General features: G+C 32.8%; 2 protein-coding genes across 3 annotated transcripts in view; both read right to left on the bottom strand.

The window, feature by feature from the left end:
• The window catches only part of LOC115066340 (homeotic protein labial), a 61,469-nt gene extending 46,936 nt beyond the window's left edge, over nucleotides 1-14,533 (bottom strand). Inside the window, exons 1-2 of the mRNA XM_049455846.1 lie at nucleotides 14,198-14,533; nucleotides 9,845-10,675 (exon numbers count right to left, since the gene is read on the bottom strand). Of these exons, the coding sequence (XP_049311803.1) occupies nucleotides 9,845-10,472 (628 nt within the window). The 5' untranslated portion in view covers nucleotides 10,473-10,675; nucleotides 14,198-14,533. The remainder of the gene's footprint in view (nucleotides 1-9,844; nucleotides 10,676-14,197) is intronic.
• Nucleotides 1-21,703, bottom strand: part of LOC109579710 (putative 60S ribosomal protein L33) — a 123,663-nt gene that overhangs the window by 48,837 nt on the left and 53,123 nt on the right. The window contains exon 1 of one of the 2 annotated variants that reach the window (XM_049455849.1): nucleotides 3,548-3,551. The exons of the other annotated variant lie outside the window; for it this stretch is intronic. The gene's annotated coding sequence lies outside the window, so the exon portion shown is untranslated. Of the gene's footprint in view, nucleotides 1-3,547; nucleotides 3,552-21,703 lie in introns of those variants that run through there. 2 annotated transcript variants of the gene reach the window in all.

The following is a 21,703-nucleotide window of genomic DNA, read 5'->3' as shown; positions in this document are numbered from 1 at the left end:
ATCGACACCGACTTATCCAACATAAGTCCAGCTTGCAACGAGTCCCGTCATGACTCTAACCAGCTCTTTCCAAGCCCAGCTAACCCTATATATCTCACACCTCTCTCCCTGTGGCCCGACCTCGTTGAAACGCCACATTTCTTATGCCTATCGTTGGATGACCTCGATGACAATTTAACTAAGAGATACCTGAAATATTACTAGCATCCGAATTCGTCCTAATTCCAAACTTAGAAAGCTTAAAGCTGTTTACAATAAACATAAAAACTATTTATAAATAAAAAAAAAGTAACAACTCCTCTAAACTCTCAAGAAGGATGACTTTAAGGGTCAGATTGCGAAGATCTCAATCCAATTTCCTAGACCAGTGAATTTCTAGAACGCTTTAAAATAAAAATTAGATCGAAAGCTTTGTCCAGAGCTTTTGCATCTTTTTAATTTCAAGAAAAGTTTTTCTGGTCGTATAAATTAATCCAAATTCAAAGAAATGCTATTCTGTTCAGAGCACTTGATTTTATAAAATATCTACAAACCTTAGACATAAACTAAAACTTATGAAAGGCAGCGTTTTACAGAGAAACCTGAAAAACCTTGTAAGCCAAAAGCTTGATAAAAGCTTACCAAGAGCTTATGAAAGGCAAGGCAAAAGCTCTTGAAAGCTTCTAAGCACGATGAAAGCTAAATAAGGAACGAGTTAAAAGCTTTTTACAGAACTTTAACAAGCTTATAAGCCCTAAGCGTGATGAAAGCTTACAAGGAATATATGAAATATGATCTTGTTATCACGATAAAAGCTTTCTAAGATCTTAAAAAGAAAAGGTTATAAACTTCTTATTAAGGTTTTGAAATCTTGTAAATCGGTGAAAGCTTACGAAGAACTTATGAAGGACAAGTTAAAAGCTTTTTACAAAACTTTAGCAAGGTTATAAGCCCTAAACCCGATGAAAGCTTTCAAAGAATATTTGAAATATGATGTTATCATGATAAAAGCTTTCTAAGAACTTAAAAAGAACAGGTTATAAACTTCTTATTAAGCTTTTGAAATCTTGTAAGCCTGATGAAAGCTTACGAAGAACTAATGAAGAATGAATAAAAAGCTTTTTACAGAACTTTAGCAAGGTTATAAGCTCTAAGCCCGATGAAAGCTTTCAAAGAATATATGAAATATGATCTTGTTATTATGATAAAAGCTTTCTAAGAACTTAAAAAGAACAGGTTATAAACTTCTTATTAAGCTTTTGAAATCTTGTAAGCCTGATGAAAGCTTACGAAGAACTAATGAAGAATGAATAAAAAGCTTTTTACAGAACTTTAGCAAGGTTATAAGCCCTAAGCCCGATGAAAGCTTTCAAAGAATATATGAAATATGATCCTGTTATCACGATAAAAGCTTTCTAAGAACTTAAAAAGAACAGGTTATAAACTTCTTATTAAATTTTTGAAAGCTTCTAAGCACGAGGAAAGCTTACGAAGAAGTTATAAAGAACGAGATAAATACTTTTTACCGAACTATCCCAACATTGTAAGCCCTAAGCCTGATGAAAGCTTACAAGGAATATATGAAATATGATCTTGTTATCACGATAAAAGCTTTCTAAGAACTTAAAAAGAACAGGTTGTAAACTTCTTATTAAGCTTTTGAAATCTTGTAAGCCTGATGAAAGCTTACGAAGAACTTATGAAGGACGAGTTAAAAGCTTTTTACAGAACTTTTGCTAGGTTATAAGCCTTAAGCTCGATGAAAGCTTTCAAAGAATATATGAAATATGATCTTGTTATTACGATAAAAGCTTTCTAAGATCTTAAAAAGAAAAGGTTATAAACTTCTTATTAAGGTTTTGAAATCTTGTAAGCCTGATGAAAGCTTATCTGGTAGTGTACTTTTTTATTATGGCCAAGTAGAGTTCAGTACAGCTCAAATGTACTAATTTCATACAAAATATAAAATTTACTGAAAAAATTATCAAGGTCAATAATTGAAATTTAAAAAATCTTGGATTTATTTTTATTAAGTAAAACAAAAAACTTCTTTACTTTTATAAGTTAGTGGAATTCAAATGAAAATTTGAACAATACTTCCTTTTTCAATACGTCAAAATAGAAAAAATATCAAGTTTCACTGCCAATTTGCTCTGCCACAAGTGCAAACTGCTAGCAATGCGAAATACTTGCGTTTGAGTGATCATTGAGCGAGACTCCAACCCAAACAGAGCACAGCCACAGGAGCAATGTCAGCAAAGAGCTAAGAAATGCCACAAGCTATCCTCAAAACAGCAACAACAAATGGTTCACATTATCAATAACAATATTGTGCACCCTGCAACAGCATTAACCGCTACTTTTGCCACTATTATCCTTTATTTTGCCAGCAGTTTTTTAAGTCACTATCTATCAACCGCCGTTAAAGTGCGCATCATGAGCTGCGGTTTTCACACCTTTCCTTTACGTTTGCTGAGGCAAAAAGGTACAAGGAAACAACAAGCGTGCCTTTTCTATAGTGTAATTTGTTGTTATCTTGTATATTGTTGTTGGCGTGCGCTTGCATTATCCTCTTCTAACTGTTTATACAACAATTTGCTTGTGCTCAAGTGTCGGCTGCTACCGTACCGAAGGGCACAACGTAGCCTACTAATGGTCACACTCGAGTGTTGGGAAAGTTGTATACTTTTCAGACCTTCTTTTAAACCAGCATTGCTGTCTACTTTCTTTGCGTGACTCGCCTTTACAGCGTTGGAAAAGTCAATATTATTATAGCACAATTTGTTGCTGACATATGTTGCAAATGCTTGAGCGCAACTAACCCCTATTAGTGGCATATTATACTTGTAATACCTAGTTCACACTTCAGTCGAAATGGTGTAAAAGAAGGTGTGTAAACGTGTGTTTATATCTATGGCAGTGACTGTGTTTTTCAACTTTTTTTGCTGTTGTTATTATTTTTCACACAAATTCTTTTTTTTGTTGCTTTTCATAGTGATATTTTTTTCCACATGAAATTCGTTAAATTGACCAATTGACTCGTTGCGCGTTGGTGTCAAATTGTAAATATTGATTGCTGTAAAGTGTCATCGGTTGCTTTTTACTATCGTGTGAGCAGCCGAAGCACATCATTAGTTCAAGTTTATGGTCTTACGGCAATTATGTTTAAATAGTTTGCCATTTAAAGTGAATCGTGTGTATTTTTTGTGAGACATCGGAGAGGTTGTTGTGCATTTTCTTCAATATTATTGATGATATGGTGTATTAAGGCGAAGAAATATTTTTAATAATTTTTTGAAAATATAAATACTGCTATTAGGGGGTTTGTAGTGAAGTAGTTAAACAAAAATTTTATTTTTTATTTGTTTATCGAGCAAAATTTTCTCCCAGGATGTATATTCTTAGCAAAGTGAGGACTTTTAGGAGCTCTAGCATTAACTATGTACCGCTAAGAACATTAAATTAATCCGGGAGTGTCTATCAAGCCTAAGGTCTATACTTAGATAAGCTTGTTCAAGCTTCCCAGTTTTCTTTAGCAATATTGAAACTCTCGTTATACAGTATACTCTTGCATTAAGCTTTCAGTGAAAGTTTTCCGACGTAGTTGTTATACTCGTAAATTTACTTTTGGGTGTAATATTAGTAAAAGAGAGGGAGAGAAACAGCGCTAGAAGTGAAGAAGAGAGAGAGAAGATTCTTCTTTATCCGTCAGACCAAAGAACATAATTTTTTTGTTTAATGTTCTCTGGTCAGAATCTTTTTTACTTTGTTTGGTCTTTTATGGGCTTGGAAGCAATTAAAGCATTGAAGAAAAAGCTCTGGAGCACTTGGTAGCTTTTTTAGTTAATTTCAGTAATGTCCGAGAGTAAATTTTCTACAAAAACAACTTTAGGAGCTTTCAAGTCTTGCAGAAGCTTCCACCTTTCTGCAATTTCTTAAATACTTAGAAAGCTTTGGACCAGCTGCCAGCTTTTCTAGTCGAATGATCTTATTCTCTCCATGTTTAAGTAATTTCTAAGAGTCAATCTTCTAACAGCTTAAATAGAGTTTTTTAATAATTCCGTCAGTTCTGTGTGATTCTGATTCTTTTTTATAAGAATAGCTCATTCTTCTGTAAAAAATAGCTTTAGGAGCTTCAAAGCTATTTGAAATATTGTCTAAGCTTAACAAATAACTGCTTGCAAGCTTTGTGGTAGCTTTCACTCTTATAAAATTACAATAAAATGAAAGCTCTGGAGCACTTTTCAAGTTTTATTTTATTTAAGTATTTCTGAGCGTATTTTTTAAGAACATCACTTTTATAAAATGACAAGAAAATGAAAGCTCTGGAGCAATTGTCAAGTTTTTTAGAATATCTGTGTAATCTGCGAGTAAATTTTCTGTAAGTAAAGCTCATTCGTCTATAAAATTAGCTTTAGGCGCTTAAAAGCGTTTCAAAACATTACCTAGTAAGTAAGTCAAGAAGAAAAATGAAAGCTCTGAATCACCTGCCAACTTTTGTAGGTAAAATATTTTTTCAGTAAATGCTTAATTTCTGAGAGTTATCATTCTATAAAACCAGCCTGTGGAGCTAATACAGAAGCTTTCACTTTTATACAAAATCTAGCAAGTTGAAAGCTCTAGAGCACCTGCCAGCTTTTTTAGCTAAAATATCTTACTCTTTCAGTAAATGTGTAATTTCTGAGAGTTAACATTCTCTAAAACCAGCCTGTGGTGCTCATAACGGCTTGAGAGACTTACAGAAGCTTTCACTTTTATAAAACCACTAGCAAATGGAAAGCTTTAGAGCATCTGCCTCCTTTGTTAGCTAAAATATCTTACCCTTTCAATCTTTGAGTAATTTCTGAGCGCAATTTTCTAAGAAAAAATAACTTTACCTTTCCCTCTAATTCGCTGAAGAGGTCGTTGTACTCACAATTTACTCATTAGCTGGAACCAGCAGCGCATGAACCGCCATATTTGCCACCAAATGGTTGATATTTTAAGTTTTACATTTTTCCATGTTTCTTTTTCACAACACGCTACTCATTCACGCTAAGTTTAGGCACCTCCCTTCCGACTCAAACCAGTAGCGCCTTCGCTTCAACGCCAGCCATGAGCTAACAAATTCCGCTGCGCATATGTATTTGTGTATGTCTACCTGTATGTATGTATGTTTGAACTCATATGCTTATTTCACATATGAATTCACGCATTACGATTTCACACCTCTCTGCGCAGCGGCACGGCAGCGTGCACGACATTACTACTGCTGCGGACAGCTTACTCATAGCTAAAGTTAGCGAAAAAAAGTCAGGTAATTTGGGTAACAGTGAGAAATTGAGATATTAGTTGACGCAACGTGGTAGTTAATTTTAGCGCAAACGCCAGGCAGGTGAAAATAAATTTCAACAAATCCCAGCTGGCATAAATATTCGATAGAAGAAACTGTAAAAATTATACACGCGTGTATTTTTAGCGGATCCAGCGAAAATAGCTGATTAACTTACCCTTTAGGGGCTAGTTGGGACGACGCGAAGGCGGTACTCTGCCGTTGCCACCTCACTGCGCTTGCAGTAGCACTTGGCTTATATTCGTGCTTGGCAGTTGTGTGTGTGTGTGTGCTGTGTCACATCGATATATTAATTTGCTTAATTAGCGGCAAACTGACGCATGTCAGCGTGTTGGATTGGATTAATAAGCAGTGTGCTAGTTGAAATGACAGTCAGCCAACAGACTGACAGTCTGCAAACGCATTATGGTTGGCGGGGTGTTGTGGACTTACCGTACATATTAGTCACGGCTTGTTAGCAATACTTTTTTTTATTTATCTGCTCGTTGTCTGTAGTTTACGCGTTGGTATTTTTTAATTAGCAAATACCTGGTTGTTGGCAACTCTGGCAGGTGACTGTGCTCATTAAAATAATTAGTTGAGCAGAGTAAAGTTTTTTCGCAGACTTTAACTGGTACTTACAGAACTTTATTTGCAATGCTGAGGGTAGGCTCAAGATGAGTTCGGTTCTTTACAAATTCGTAAGCTCCTCTAAACTTTCAACTTCGGGCGCCATAATATACTAACTCGATGGAAAGACAACATACATAGCTCTAATAACCGAAATGCAAGTGTAATATCTCGTTGTCGAACTCCAGCAGCTTTGCGATACTTGGAGACTCTTAAGTTCTGAGCTCTAGGCTTTGGAGGAGGTATAAGTCACAATATACTAACTCGGTGGAAACCTGAAATCTGAACTCGATGGATAGCTGAACTGCAGGAGAATTACTCAACTGCTGTCGAGCTCCAGCATATTTCCGCTACTTGGAGTCTCTTAAGTTCTGATCTCTAGGCTTCGGGGAGGTATAAGTCATAATATACTAACTCGGTGGAAACCTGAAATCTGAACTCGATGGATAGCTGAACTGCAGGAGAATTACTACCCTGTTGTCGAGCACCAGCTCCTTTTCGGTATTTGGACTTGTGATCCGAAGAATTGAGCATTAAAAACAGCTCAGATAACTTTTCCTTCTCTACGAGTATAGCTTTTTGAAATAAAAAAATCTTTTTTTTCAACTGGAAGATCTTCTATACGCTACAGCTCTAATATTCTAATACTTCGGAGTCGAAAACCAAGACACTGGATAGCATTTGACTCAAAGTACCCATGAGTCACTGCTTTGGAAAACCTGCAAAGGTATTTTTACAGACTGCTATGACCGGAACCTTAAAATGTGAAATCCAAGCTATACACTTTGGATCTGAACACTTTGAATATTCTATAAACAGGAACACGAGACTCAATTTAATGCAGGTAGACTCACCTGGAGTCATTGTTATGGAGCTGGTGCTAATATTTTTGACTACTGACTTCAGGATGAAACTCGGGTCATCTGGAGAGTTATTGCTATGGTGCTTACTTTTTGACTGCTGATCACAGAATGTGATTTGGATCATCTGGAGTTCTGGTTGTAGAACTCAGGTGAATCAGGTAGCTTAGATCGTCTGGAGTAATTGTTGCGGAATCTGGTTTTACTCCTTTTGATTGCTGTATTCCGTATTAGATTCGTATCATCTGGAGCCATTGTTGTGGAACTCTTGACTACTGACTTCAGGAACGACTATTGTGAAGATTCGAAATATGAAATTCTCCGAGCTCGACGATCTTATTCTCGGAGACTTCTTAATTAGTAGAATGACAGCTTCAGGATAGAACATGTTGATAAAGGACTACAAACGAATTTGACTTTGAAATTACGAATTTTTTAAGCCGTTTAAGTGCGACAATCGGATTCAAAAACTTGCAGACTGAAAATGGAAAGCATTCTTCTGGCGTCTGGGATTTTAGAAATTATAAATTTGCCTCTTCGAGCTTATTTCATTATAAGATGGGGTTACAATTGGGCTGAGCTTTAATAATTCATCGAGTATTTCAGAAGCGGCAACCTCAAACGCGTTACTTATACCTTCGGTTAACTTGGTGTCCTTCTTCTTTCTTCTTTTAATAAACTCCGAGATACGCAGTCTCACCTGATACAACCTAACTTTCTTTAGTATTAAAAATTAGTTTTCTTTGTTTCTACAACAACATAATCTAAATTTATAAGATATATATATTTTTTTGTTTTGCGCTTTGCGCCCTCCGCGCTGGCGGTTAGTTTCTGGCAAATAATATTATATTGTATTTATTCATAAATTTGCAACAAGCACTCATCCAAGCAATTTCACGCCTACTAAATGCGACATATGAGGCTTATTAGAGGCGCTGCTCAAGCCAAGTCAAGCCGAGCCAAGTCACGCCGGCGTCATTACCACTTGGCTGCGTACGCCGCAGCACCCACATGCAGACACATGCATAACTATATGCATACATACATATATATGTATGTATTCACGTCTGCTGATGTAGCCGTGCGCATTTTCGCCCGCCAGACAGCCGGCGCGCCAACCAAGCCATATACTATTGCGCCTTTTGCGCTGCAGCTCATATTCATAAGCTCTCCGAAGAGTATTCATAGGCTGCTTTGTGCTTTGTATCTAAAATTCCATGACAACAACAGACATTGTTGCTTAGCCAACTTGTTGTTTTTGTGTTTTGTGCTCATTTGCCTACGCGTATTGTTGTTGTTATTGTGCTACTTTTTCGTTTTTGTTTTTTTTTTGCATTGCATTGCACTTTCGTTATTGTTTCTGTTGTTGTGGCTTGCTCTAAGTTAGCCTACTTCAGTGTCTTCAAAAAGCAACAACAATAACGCCAACAACAGCAACGAGCTCAAAGGCGAACTCACTACTTACATAGACACACAGAGACACATCCACAGACATTTTGAAGACATAGACATTGAGGCTCGTTCAAGTGCACCCAATGGATCTTATGTGTGGCTAACACAATAACAATGTTATATACGAGCACAACAAAAACAAAAAAGCTAGTAAAAGTGTAAAAAAGCACGATTGTATAAAAAAAGTTGCAAAAATAACGCAACGCAATGCTCAGATTAATATGCCAAAGTCTTTGCTGCATGCCTGCTGGCTCTACAACGGCTCTGCGCCGCCAACGCTGCTCCCGCAGTGTCTTTTAAGATTTCTAATTAGCTGCGTTTGCACTTATGGTCATGTCTGTCCTCTGCTTCTCCCCCTATATGCCGCCTTAGTTTGTCAGCTCGACATTGTTGCGATTTTGCACTTGCAAGTGGTTGCGGACGAGGGTTGTAGTGGGGTTATCTCTTTTAAATTAGGATTCTTAAGCAATGTCACTGTAGAGCTAATAGAGAGTGACAGTGGGCCACTGTGGCTAGATCTACCGATATTTTATGCCGAAAAGTTTTGTGGTTCAAGGAATCTCTTGGTTACTTTGCATCAAGCTTATGTGTGGTGGCACACACCGTCTTTTCTTGTTAATACTTTCAAATAGTGCCATAGACAGCCTAAAGTCTTCTGGATATTAGTCTGCTCGGAGTATCAGATTCGGGTCATGTTGACAAACTCTATTGCCCTTATTGGCTATCGGGCCAGTTTGAAGGTTTGAGTCTCCAGTTTTGAGTGTCTAAATTTAAAAAGCTTGATTCACTGGGAAAGTTTTATCTAGTTCCTTTTCTTGCTAGTTCTTAGTACGACATCTAAAATTTTCTTTTTTTATATTACCAAAGACTGTTGTATTTGGACTAGTGAAGGGGAGAGTTGTGAAGATCGAGGACCATTGGTCCGAAGCTTGGAGTCTTCCGCGGATCCGCTGTTCGACAGCAACTTTTTCAGATTTTTTCTTCAACAAGTACCTACAATCATTACCGGGACAGGTTTTCTCTCGACGTTCCTGATTCGGATTAAAGTATACAGTCCATGATTTTCGGTAAAGCTGGAATTTTACGATTCATCCAATTCAACTACCGGTCTATACAAAAACCAGGGAGAAGAGTCGAACTGTGGAAAACTTCAATTAGATCAGATCTGTGGAGCTTCGTGAGTTTATCTTAAATATTTATTGGAAGGATATTTACAAAAGTGGTTTAAAGTATAACTTGAAAGGATTTGAAAACTTTTCTAAGGATTTGATCGCTTAAGTGTTCTAGTACATAAATCCGACTATCTTGGAACCTACTTAATTTTTCGTTCAAATGAGTTCCCAAGGATCTCTACGTTAAAAAGGTTCATCAGTTCTTCGGTACACAACTTCTGAAACTATATTTTCATACCGCCGTTACTTTTTCACGGTTAAAGCTTCAAATAAAATAGACATCTAATGATAGATTGAAGAAAACAGTCGCCGAAAAGTTTTCTTTGGGCTCGAGCAGGGGTTAAAAAACTTTGATAGACGCTTAACCGACTTTTCGCGTTAAAAGCATCCCACAAAATTCTACAACTAAAAATATTATTCGAGCCTAATTCCTCACTCACCCGCAAATTGACTGCCAAAATGCTGCTGAAAGTGTCCGCGAAACTCATGCGGCGTGCTGAAGCCCGGCGGCAAAAAGCCACGCAGGTACGCCGCTGCTGCCAACGTCGTCATGTGATGATGATGTGCCGCATTCAGCTGCCCCGCATGGTCGGCATAACCGGCTGCTGCATAAAAGTTCGCTGGATTAAAAATAGGCAGTTGACAGTGCGCGGTAGCGGCTGCCGCCGCAGCCGCTGCAGACAGACGCGTCACATCGGGCGATATAGAACGGGAATCACGTGTCGGGCGTCCGTGCGAAGAGGCAGGTGAGAGTGGTGCATTATTGCATTCCGTGGCGGTGGGTGTAGCGGCGGGTGGTGGTGGTGTGCAATTTGTTGTAGTGCTGCTATGCCGCTGCTGCTGTTGCTGCTGCTGAGTTTGTGAAGTAGGTGATTGTTGTTGTTGCAATTGCAATGGTTGCTGCTGCTGCTGGCTGTGTTGCAGCTGTTGTTGTTGTTGCTGCTGCTGCTGCTGACTGAGCTGCTGCGCCTGCTGATAGTTGGCGGCAGCAGCCGCAGCCGCCGAGCCTACACCCAAGCCGAGTATCTCCTGTATGGCGAAGGGCGTGCGCATTTTCGTTGCTTGCATTTTTGCCGACGGCAAATTTGTTGCGCGTGTAACTGTTTAAGCGTGTTGTTGGTTTGTAGGGTTTTAGCACTACACGTTTGTTTACTATTTTGTTGGAGTGTTCCGAAGCAGTTGTGTTTTGATATTTAAAATTCACTGCAGTTTTTTCCTGTCATATTTACCTGAGCGTTTTTTCGATTTAAATTGCACTGGTAAACTGGTTGCTAAAACAGAAATATTTTTAAATTTTGGAAATTTATTTAAATAAATATTTATTTTGATTTTTTTTAATTTGCATAATTAATGTCATGTTTAAGTGTTGTGTGTTTTATTCACGATATTTTTTTATGTGATAATTTTATATTTTTAATTTAATTAAAAATTATTAATTATTGAATTAAAAAATTATTAATTATTAAATTAAAAAATTATTTATTATGAATATTATTTTTTGTATTTTTAATTTTTATTTTTTTTTTCGTACACATTTATTAGTTTATATTTGTCTTATTTATTGTATACGATTTTTTTTAATCTTCGCTTTTATTTTTTTAAATATATTTAATAATTATTTAGTGACTGACAATTGTTATTATTTTTATTTATTAAGGATATTTACATATAATATATATAAATAACTTATTTTAAGTTTGTTTAAAAAAAATTATTTTTAAAATAGGCAAAAACTTAAAATAAATTTGTGTTAAGTGAAATTTTATGTTTAATCTTTGCTTTTAATTTTTATAATACATTTTTTAAAGACAGAAAATTATTATTATTATTTGTTTTATTAAAAATATTTTTTTTTTAATTTACTATTTATATTTATTTTAATATATTTTATAAAACTTATTTTATTATTTTATAAAACAATTTATTTTAAGTATATTTTATTAAAAAAATTAATCTTAAAATATCCAAAATTTTAAACTATATTTGTTGTTAAGTGCGATTTTTTTCTTTAATTTTTCATCTAATCAATTACTTTATAAAAATTTATTTTTTTAAGCAAAATTTTATGAAAATAACAAATTTTAAACATAAATTTATTGTTAAGTGAAATTGGATAATAATTTAAAATTTAATTTCGATTTTTTTTTATTTCAGAACTTGTGCCACACCTGATCGGCGAAAATTGGTGAGTCTTAATTTTTAAATACATAAAAACTAAGCATCAAGAATATTTTTCATTTTGATTTCATATTTTAAATTTTAATTAATATTTTTAAAAACACAAAAAAAGAATATAAAAAATATATTTAAAATTTTGTATTTTCTAAAAATTTTAAAATATTTAATTTGAAATATTTAAAATTTTTTTGTTACATTTTTTGTTTATATTTTTTAGTACAAAATTAATGAATTTAAATTCTTTTATAAAATTATAAAACAAAAAATTATAAAAAATACTTAAAAATTCAGAAAAAATATGTTAAAATATAAAAGAATATAAAAAATATATTTAAAATTATATTGCATTTTCTAAAAGTATTAAAATATTTAATTGGAAATATTTTAAATTGTCAAAACAATTCAAAGCGGTTGTTACATTTTTTGTTTATATTTTTTAGGAATTTAAATAAATTTGTTTTTATAAAATTACTTAATAAAAAATTATAAAAAATATTTAAAAATTACAAAAAAAAAAAAAAATTTAAATTTCAAAATAATTCAAAGAGGTTATAAGACTGTTTGTTTTTATTTTGTAATCCCAATTGAAAAAATAAATATGTTATTAATTTGTATCAATATAATATAATATTCTCTCATATGCAAAAAATTAAATTTTCTTGTGCAAAATGATAACATCCACATGTCCTAACCTAAAAATTAAAAAAAAATTCTTACTACCCGATATTTTTTTCAAAATACTCAAAATGTAAATAGTATAATGGTTAAAGCAGAAATTCTCTTTCATAAGCAATTTATAACTATCGAATTTTCTATTTTAGTTATTTATTTTTTTGCTATTTACTTAACAAATGTTCACATTTTTCGTTTTTATTTATGCTTTTAAAATGCTCGCATATCGTGACTCGCTTTTAAAGCCCTTTTCACAGGCGCTATCACCTGTTCATTAATCAGTATTTCAACCGTACGAAACTATTGCTGAATATCGTCACCTAAAATGCCAAACAAGGTATCATCAAAACGGTCGAAATTGAGTTTTTTATTACTTAGGATTTCATAGATCATATTATATATGTATATGTATGTATGTAACATAAAATTTTCAGCTGCTGTTGTCAGATTTAACCATTTTATAACCACGTTATAACCAAAACTCAAACTTTTTTCAATACGAGTGGTTTCTATTTTATCGTTTTTGCTTCGCCTGTAAACTTATCAAAAGTAATGTTACGTTATTTTGCATTTAAGGTCACGTTATGGAGTATTCAATATGAAAATATATTTTCTTTATGTCTGTTGCTTTTCACAAGATTTATTTATTTTTTTGCCATATTTAAAATTTATGATTTTTTGCTTATCTTTCCGATAATAGATTTTTACTTTATTTTATTTTTTGCTAAATTACGATTTTTGTGCAATTTTTTATTTATTTATGTTACAGTTTTTTAATTTTTTCTGTCCTGTTAACTATTCTGTTTCTGATTCTGTTGTATTGCTCGCGGTAAAATTTACACATTTTATGAGCGATTAGTAGTCACTGAGTGATTTTTTTTAATTATTAATTTGTATTTAAATGCAATATATGCTATTTTTTAGTGCACATTTAATCTTGCTGTGTTAAAATTTTCGAATTGTGAAATATTGTGAAAATATTTAGCAGTCGAAAAATATTTGCGTCCGCTTTTCAGCAGTCTGCCTTGTAACGAAAAAATGAGTCAGACTTGAAAATTTGTTCTTGAGTTCTTCAACTAAATTATTTTTTTATTATTTAAATTTTTTTATTTTTTGAAAAATGTTTGTTTTTAATTTTAATTATTTTTTTATTATTTCAATTTTTTAATTTTTTAAAAAATATTTGTTTTTAATTTTTTTGTATGTATTAATAATAAGCGAGTTCCATAATATTTTAGTGTATATTTTGTTATAATTCTATTGTTAAATAATTTTTATATTTTCAAACCGTGTTTTTAATAATTTTACTATATGCTATTTTAAACATAATTTTATAATAATTTTATTTAAATAACGAAATTTATTATTTTTTATTTTATTTTTATTCTCTACGGCTTATATATCTCTGTAATTTAATTTTAATTTAATAAATTTTGACGTATTTCTTTTTTTTATTTTATTTATTTATTTTTTTGAGATTTTATATATTGATATAGATATTATTAATTATGCAATTTTTATATTTTTGTTATATTTGTTGTGTATTTTTTCTCAAATTTGTTTAATTAGACATCACTTCAATTTATTAATAAATTTTTTTATTATATAAAAGTTTTATTTTCTATTTTTTAGTAAGTTAGTGCGTTAATTCTTCTTTATTATACAAAAAATAGTATAAGTATTTTATTTTTTATTATAAGTATATTTTTACGTTATTTTAAATTATTTTGTAATTTAACCGAATTTATATTATTATTTATTATTTACAAAATTTTTCTTATAGCTTTTAATTCGTATTTATTTATTTCAATATTATTGTACTTTTCATTAATTTTTTTTTTGGCTTGAAGTATTGTTCTGCATAACTCCACTTCTCATACAAAAATTAAAAAAAAAAATAATAAAAAATTTTCACTACATTTTTCATGCTCCAAACACTTTACCTCATAACAGTTTTTACTGAAACGGTCACTTTCACAACAGTTTCTTTGTTTTTTTTTCACTAAAAATACGTCCTTTATTGCTTGCTCCGCTTTAATTACTAATTCACTTGTCTTTGGCAGCCACAAAGAAAAAAATCACTATAATTGCCACTTTTTTGTTGCTGCGTACCGCTAAGTGTGTACATACATATATATTTTTCGTACGGCAACTCGTCTCACTTGGTGCGCGTTACACGTGCGTTGTGGTTGGTGTCTTTTTCCAACTGCGACAGCGACGGCTGTTGTTTGCCTCAACGCCACACAGCACAACACGAATTCGAAACAACGCGCACAGCAAAGTACCAAACGGAACTGAGCGGAGGCTGACACCGTGTCTGCTGTTTGCCAACAGCCAGCAGCACTCACAACAGCAACATACATACTTGAACAACAACAACACAGGCGTACTGTGTACCAGAGCGAATAGGTTGCACGGCAAGCAAAATTCGTCTGCGCCATCTTTGTATGCCATAAAACGGTAAAGCGTGAATGTGACAGCATGCGCAGTGCCTGCTATCGCACTTTAACACAGTGTGTTCGCTGTTATTCCAATTTGAGGAGTAATATTTCCAATTGGTATTTTGCTCTACCATTTCCACAATTGGAATATTCCATTTTACTATTGTTGTCGCGCTCACACACATGTGCGCTGCATGCAGCGCTTTCACTCACGCTTTGGAAGGTCACACCGTTACGTGTACACTATGCGTGTGCGTGCGGTGGTGTGCGTGTGCCTGTGTCTGTGCCACAACTTTCAGGCTGATTTGATTTTGCCTTTTGTTTGCGTTTAATTACTGACCGAAAAGTCGCTGCCAGGACCCCGGCACCGCCGCCGTCATTGTGCACGTCGTCGTCACCGCAGTCTCGCCTGTGTCGTGCAGCAATTTCTTATAAGCTTTACAAAGCAACAACAACGCATGTGATTTTTCGTAGAGTGGAAAATTAACTCATCGTCGTAGCAGCAGCAGCAGCAGCGAGGCGGCAAGTAGCAGTAGTGGTGTAGCATTTGTGGTTCGCAGCAAGTGCAAATGTTTAGTAAGCTTCTGCTGCACGTTGTTGTTGTAGCGTAATTTCTCTTTTATCTTTGTTATTAATAAAACACACTTAAATTTGTGTTAATGTGGATTTGCTTTGCAGAAGAGGCTCATCGGGAGATACATACATATATACAGACATGCATACATATTTTACTTAAATTAGCTTAATAATACAAATATTAGTTGCATTCTAGCTGGCTATTTGTAATCTTAAGCAAAGCATATCAATTACAAAATAGATGATGGTGGTTAATTTGCTAAAAGCAATATTCAATTGTTTGAAAATATTATATTTTTTCAAAAGTACTAGTACATAGAAGAATTAAAGGCTCAACTTTAATTAAAAGTTTATAATTTAAAAAATATATATTTTTCTTTTCAATAAGCGCTTAAATTTCATTATTTTTGCGTAAAGTTTAAAATTTTCTGTTTTTATTGCCTCTAGTAAAATAAATAAATGAGTATTGCACTGTGACCTTATGTCTATTACATATGTCCTTTGCCCCTAATAGGCCAAGGTAACCAATTTTTGAAAACGAAAAAAAGTTCATAGTATCCACCTACTATTCATTAGCTCATTAGAAATGATAAAAAAAGATAAAATAGCAAAACTGAATGGAAAAATAAACTACGATAGATGTGAGATCGGGCTGAGGAAAGGGATGGGCGTGGTTGTACTTTTAAGCCTTAAGAGCAGTTTATCTCAATTTTATCTGAAAATTTCGAAAAATCCTCGTTTAGGGTTTTACTTTAATTTTGTATAAAAACAATTCTTTCCCGAAATTGTATGTAAACTTACCTTTCTATGCCCAAAATAACACATAACCTCAACTATATGTATGTGAAAATTCAAAATTCTGTTTTTGGGGTTTGAAATTGAATTTTGTATATAAAAAAATTATTTTTTCTCGAAATTTGGTGTAAAATTACCTTCCTACGTCCAAAATAACAATTAAAAGTGGAATTTTTTGAATTTTTCAAATATGTAAATTTTGAGGTTATGTGGAACACCCTTTCAAAAAATTCTTTTTTTTTTACTTTTATTTTGTGTAAAAAATTCTTTTTGTTTTTACTTTTATTTTGTGTAAAAAAATTCTTTCCAGAAATTTGGTAAACTTACCTTTCTATGTCGAAAATAACAACTAACACCTTCACATAACCTCAAAATTTACATAGGTGAAAAATTCAAAAATCAAATTTTTTGCGTTTTTTTTCCATAACTTGCCTATAAATATGTTTTTGGAATATATATAAACATATATATTTTTTAATAAAAAAAAAATTATTAAAAATTTTTGTTCGAAAATATTGCCAAAATAATAGATTTCATTTTTGAATATGGATTTTTGTGCGCTTTGGAATAATCAATAGAATTTTCGACGAAAATTAAAATTTTTTAATGATTTTTTTTAAATATGTTTTGTTTATATTGTCAAAAAAATAAATTTTTAACCATCAAAAGCCACGTTATGACCAAAAAGTGCCCAAATCGAACCAAAACAAGCCCCTAGACACCGCATATGTGGATCCCAGTATCTATAATTGACTTATGACCGAAATTATAGGTCAATGTATGGAATATGCAATTGAAATACAGAGGGAATCCTTTCCCGGCAATAGTACCTCTGTGTATTAAAAATGGGTTGAATCTGGTCAATACCTCCCTGAGCTCACATACACCTACTACAAAGATTTTCGAACTTTCGGATGACTTTGTGTAGCATATATCGGCCAATATTTGAGCTGTTACAATGAAAGTTACAGAGTGTATCTTGCTCATAGCAGGGTATCTTTGTGCCTAATATAGATAAAATTGGGCGACAATTTAATTAGCCTCCATATAACTAATATCAGGATTTGCGAACATCCGGCTGGCTCCACATGATTGGTGATTGTATTATAGGTACCTTAATGAAACCCAGAGATAATTTTTTGGTATGTGGTAATGTGTGATATAGTTAATAGATAAATTTGCGTCGATACTACCCCAACTCCTCCTATATACTACATATAATGATTTTCCTTTTTCTAACATTATAGCGAATACGCCGGTCTCTGTATGAGTTATGTATCGTATATATATGTATGTATATATCAAATTGCTCCGATTCCCATGCTCTGGTTGACGCTTTACACCTCAAGGTGTTTCCCTGGCTTTGATTTCTGCAAGTTCCTAGAGTATAAAATGTTTGGTTATAGCCGAATTTAGCCCTCTCTTACTTGCTCCATCATATTATTATGATTTCTGCTCATCGCCCAATGCTTGTATGCTTTTAATTTTAATCGATTGCAATTTTTATTTTTTACAAATACACTTTTTACCATTTTCATCGAAATGATTTGAAATGCAATATACTCCAAAGTTCTTACAATTATAAGCACCGCTTTGAGTTATATTTTCATACTATTAAAATAAGTTTTTATGGTATATTAAAATTAATGCATTTATATGTGTTCATAAAGTGTATCAAACAGGCAGGCATACAGACATATAAGTATTACTTATGCCGCTCAAACTCACCTGCTTTATATATACATATGTATATCCATGTATGTGTATATGTACATATATTTATGTGCGTTTATATAATATTGCATATACATATGTGTGTGCGTGCCAAATTCCTTTTATACCTCCATCAAAAGGCACTTACTTAAGTTCTCATCTTTTAACACATTCAGGTAGATAGAAAAATCCTTTTGCGTTTTTGCACTTCATTTTTGCTCAAGCGCTTGCCTTTGCTTTTGCAACCATATTTGTTTTAATAACTCATGATAATGTTTTCCACTTAAGCAATGCTGTTTTCAGTTGTTGCAGCGCTTTGTTTTCATAATTTCTTGCTTTGCATGAAAGCGGAAAAAATACTAAAATGGATTATTTAGAGTAAACTGAAGAGTATGCTTGTATTATTGTGTATATATAGTACATATGATTATATATATTATGTAAATACATATGTATATGTAGGTATATGTATATATACGGCACTTAAGTTCTGACAAGATGAGCGCAAACATTTTTATATGCAGAAAAAAACTTTAGAATTATTAAAATGATTATAAAGAGTGATCTATTTCGTAATTCTTTATTAAAAAAAATCACAGAAACTTCAAAATTGATGGAGAGTGTTTATTATCATTCGAAAGAACATATTTTGGCATTTATGTTTTAAAGATTATTTCATTCAAATGCTGGTTGGTGCTACGTCTCAGATAGTCCAACCTTTGAGTCCAATTTTCGATAACTCGACGAGCATTTCGACTTTTAATTGGCGAATGACACGCGTGATGTTTTGCTCTAAAGCCTGAATCAAAGCAGGCAAACAGACTTTAGACTTTACAAATTCTCACAGAAAAAGTGATATCGCACGATCTTGGTGGCTAGTCGATCGGCCCAAAACTTGAAACTATCTGCTTACCGAAGTGTTCTCTCAATAAATCCATTGATTGATATGATGTGTGAGAAGTGGCGTCGTCTTGTTGAAACCAAATGCAGTCGAGATCACGAGCTTCAATTTCAGGAATCAAATTATCGGTTGTCACGGCACGATAACAGTCGTTCTCATCGGACTCACCGGCTCACACCAAGGAGCATTTCGCATTAAAAAAAAAAATTAAGAGTAAAAAAAAATAATTAAATTAAAATTTGTTCTTTATTTATACTTTGTTTAATTAAATTTTTTTTTTTAATTTTGAATTTTTTTAATTAAAATTTTTTTTTTAATTTAAAAATTGTTTTAATAGGAAAAGCGAAAAATTTTAATTAAATTGATTTTTTAAAAAAAAATTTTATTTTAATGGGAAATGCAAAAAAAATTCTAAAATTATTTTCTAATTTTTTTTTCTAAAATTATTATTTTTTTTTTAATTTAAACATTTTTTAATAGGAAAAATTTTAATTAAATTGATTTTTGTTAATATTTTTTTTTTAATGGGAAATGCAAAAAAAATTTTGAATCATGGCACGACAACAGTCATTCTCACCGGACTCACCGGCTCACATCAAACAACATTTCCCATAAAAAAAAAATTTAAGAGTAAAAAAAAATAATTAAATTAAAATTATTCTTTATTTATACTTTTTTTGATTAAAATATTTTTTTTTAATTTTGAATTTTTTTAATTAAAAAAAATTTTTTTATTTAAAAATTTATTTATTTAAAAATTTGTTTAATAGGAAAAGCTAAAAATTTTAATTAAATTGATTTTTTTAATACATTTTTTTTAATGGGAAATGCAAAAAAAAATTCTAAAATTATTTTCTAATTTTTTTTTTATAAAATAATTTTTTTTAATTTAAAAATTTTTTTAATTGGAAAAGCGTAAAATTTTAATTGAATTGATTTTTTAACTAAATTTTTTTCAATGGGAAATGCAAAAAAAAATTTTAGAATTTTTTAATACTTAACCGAAAAAATGTAATAAACAATCAAAATCCTTAAAAAGATTTTTGATATTTAAAATATGTATTTTTTCACTATTCACGTCTTAAAAAGTTAGTAGTTAGTTAGTAAATGTGAATAAATAATTTTAAACATTACTGTCAGCTACTACAAATCGTTTTAAATTAAAAAATATACATACATATATATGTACATACATATATTTCAATTCAGTTATAAATATTATTACTCAATTATTAGCAACAAGCATTCTCAGTCAACTCTAAAAATAGCAGAACTTCGAAAAATTTACTTATTCAAGCACACGCACACACACACAAGCAAATAATCAAATTTCACCCAACGCAGCCAAAAGCCTCTTCAACTCTTCAAAACTCAATACTAAACAATTCTACAACAACCCAACCTCAACTGCCCCTACAAACTCACATTCGCATTTTCCATTCCCAACGCCTTACTCCACAGCTGCCACACTCTCTTCAACGAATTGAAAACACTCTTGGCGCCATTGGGGAGCTTGGGAAGAGCTAATCGATAAAACTTGACTAATTGGCAGGGCCAAAAGTGAAAATTTCTTAATTAACATGTTTCCTAGACAACAACAAAAACAACAGCAATAGAAACAAAAACAACAGCAATAGCAACAATAACAACAACATCAGCCTTGATTGTAAGCTACCAAACAACAATAACAGCAAAAATATTCTTGAAAACTTGAAACAAAAACAAGAAAATCCAAGTTTTTTGACGCTTGCCTGTGTGTGTGCTTTCCGTGTATGTGTGTGTGTACGCGTGGAAAATCGGTTGCATTAGAACTTGCTGACTACTAAAACAATAAGAACCAATATTGGATGAGCGGAAGTGCAGACAAAAGCAAAGTTTAAAACAACAAAAACAATTGACTGGAAATGATTTTCAGCCTTTTATGTATGTATGTGAACATGTGTTTGTGAAATTGCACAGCAGACTGCAAGTATGGAGCAATATTACAACAATCACAAAAGGAAATTGGAATAATTATTGGAATTGTAGTTATTTCGTTTGAAATAATAGAAGAGTTTTGCTTTTGCGAGAGCAGAGCGCTTTTAGCCCAATTGAGCGGAGCGGAGTACACGTTATTAGACAAATTAAGTGTGAGCGTAGAATTCATAAGTGAATAAATGAATGAATGACGGATGGTGGGAAAATACAGAAATTTTAAAACACAGTGGTTCAAAGAGCTTAGAGGAATACAATTTATAAGAATGGGTAGCAAAATTGGATCAGAGAAGACTTTTTAGCATGATAGACGATGCTTTGTAAAGTTTTGAATCATAAAAATTATCTTTGGAACACCATTTGCCTTCTTCTGCTTCTAATTGTCGTTTGGTACTACGATATGCTCTCAGACTTGCAGCCATATTCTTCCCTTGTTGTCTCTCTTTTGCGTTTTTATGTGCTTCCTTCGCCCCTCCTTCGTTTGCTTGAGTCTTCTTTGCTCTTTGAGACGCAAAACTTTTTGCCAATGGCCGTCCTTTTGGTTTCGTGGTCGCATTGTTTCTCGAGCCTCCACAGGGCTTGTCGCGCGCCGCTTCGAGGCTATTAACTCGGGAGTCGTGAAGCGTCTTCTTAGATATCCTTGTCTTTCCTCATTCTCTGCGATGAGCTAATTTCTACGATAACTCTTGATAAGAGTTCGTCTAGCTGTGCCGTTCCGTTCTTAACATCCTTTCCGACGTTCTACTGTTTTGCGATCGCCATCTTCATTATTTACACGAAACCCTTGCACCTTTCAAGGGATTCCTTTTCTGTCCGTCTCCTTTGGATAATGTTCTCTTGTTTCGGTGAGTTTAGTGGATCTTTATTTGGGGTTTTTGTTGTTGTTGCGATGTATTAATTTTTGTTCTATTGGGCCTCAGCTTCAAGCCGCTATGCTTGAGCATGAATCAGGAACTCGTCTCAACTGAACTTCTATGGTGAAAAAATTATGGCGACGTGCATTGAATGTACTTGACGACAGGGTTTTAAGACCGGTATTAGCCTGCCAG

Source organism: Bactrocera dorsalis, chromosome 4, assembly GCF_023373825.1.
Source record: "Bactrocera dorsalis isolate Fly_Bdor chromosome 4, ASM2337382v1, whole genome shotgun sequence".
Taxonomy (NCBI): Eukaryota; Metazoa; Arthropoda; class Insecta; order Diptera; family Tephritidae; genus Bactrocera; species Bactrocera dorsalis.
Note: the sequence above shows the minus strand (reverse complement) of the source record. Positions and strands in the feature narration are given on the sequence as shown.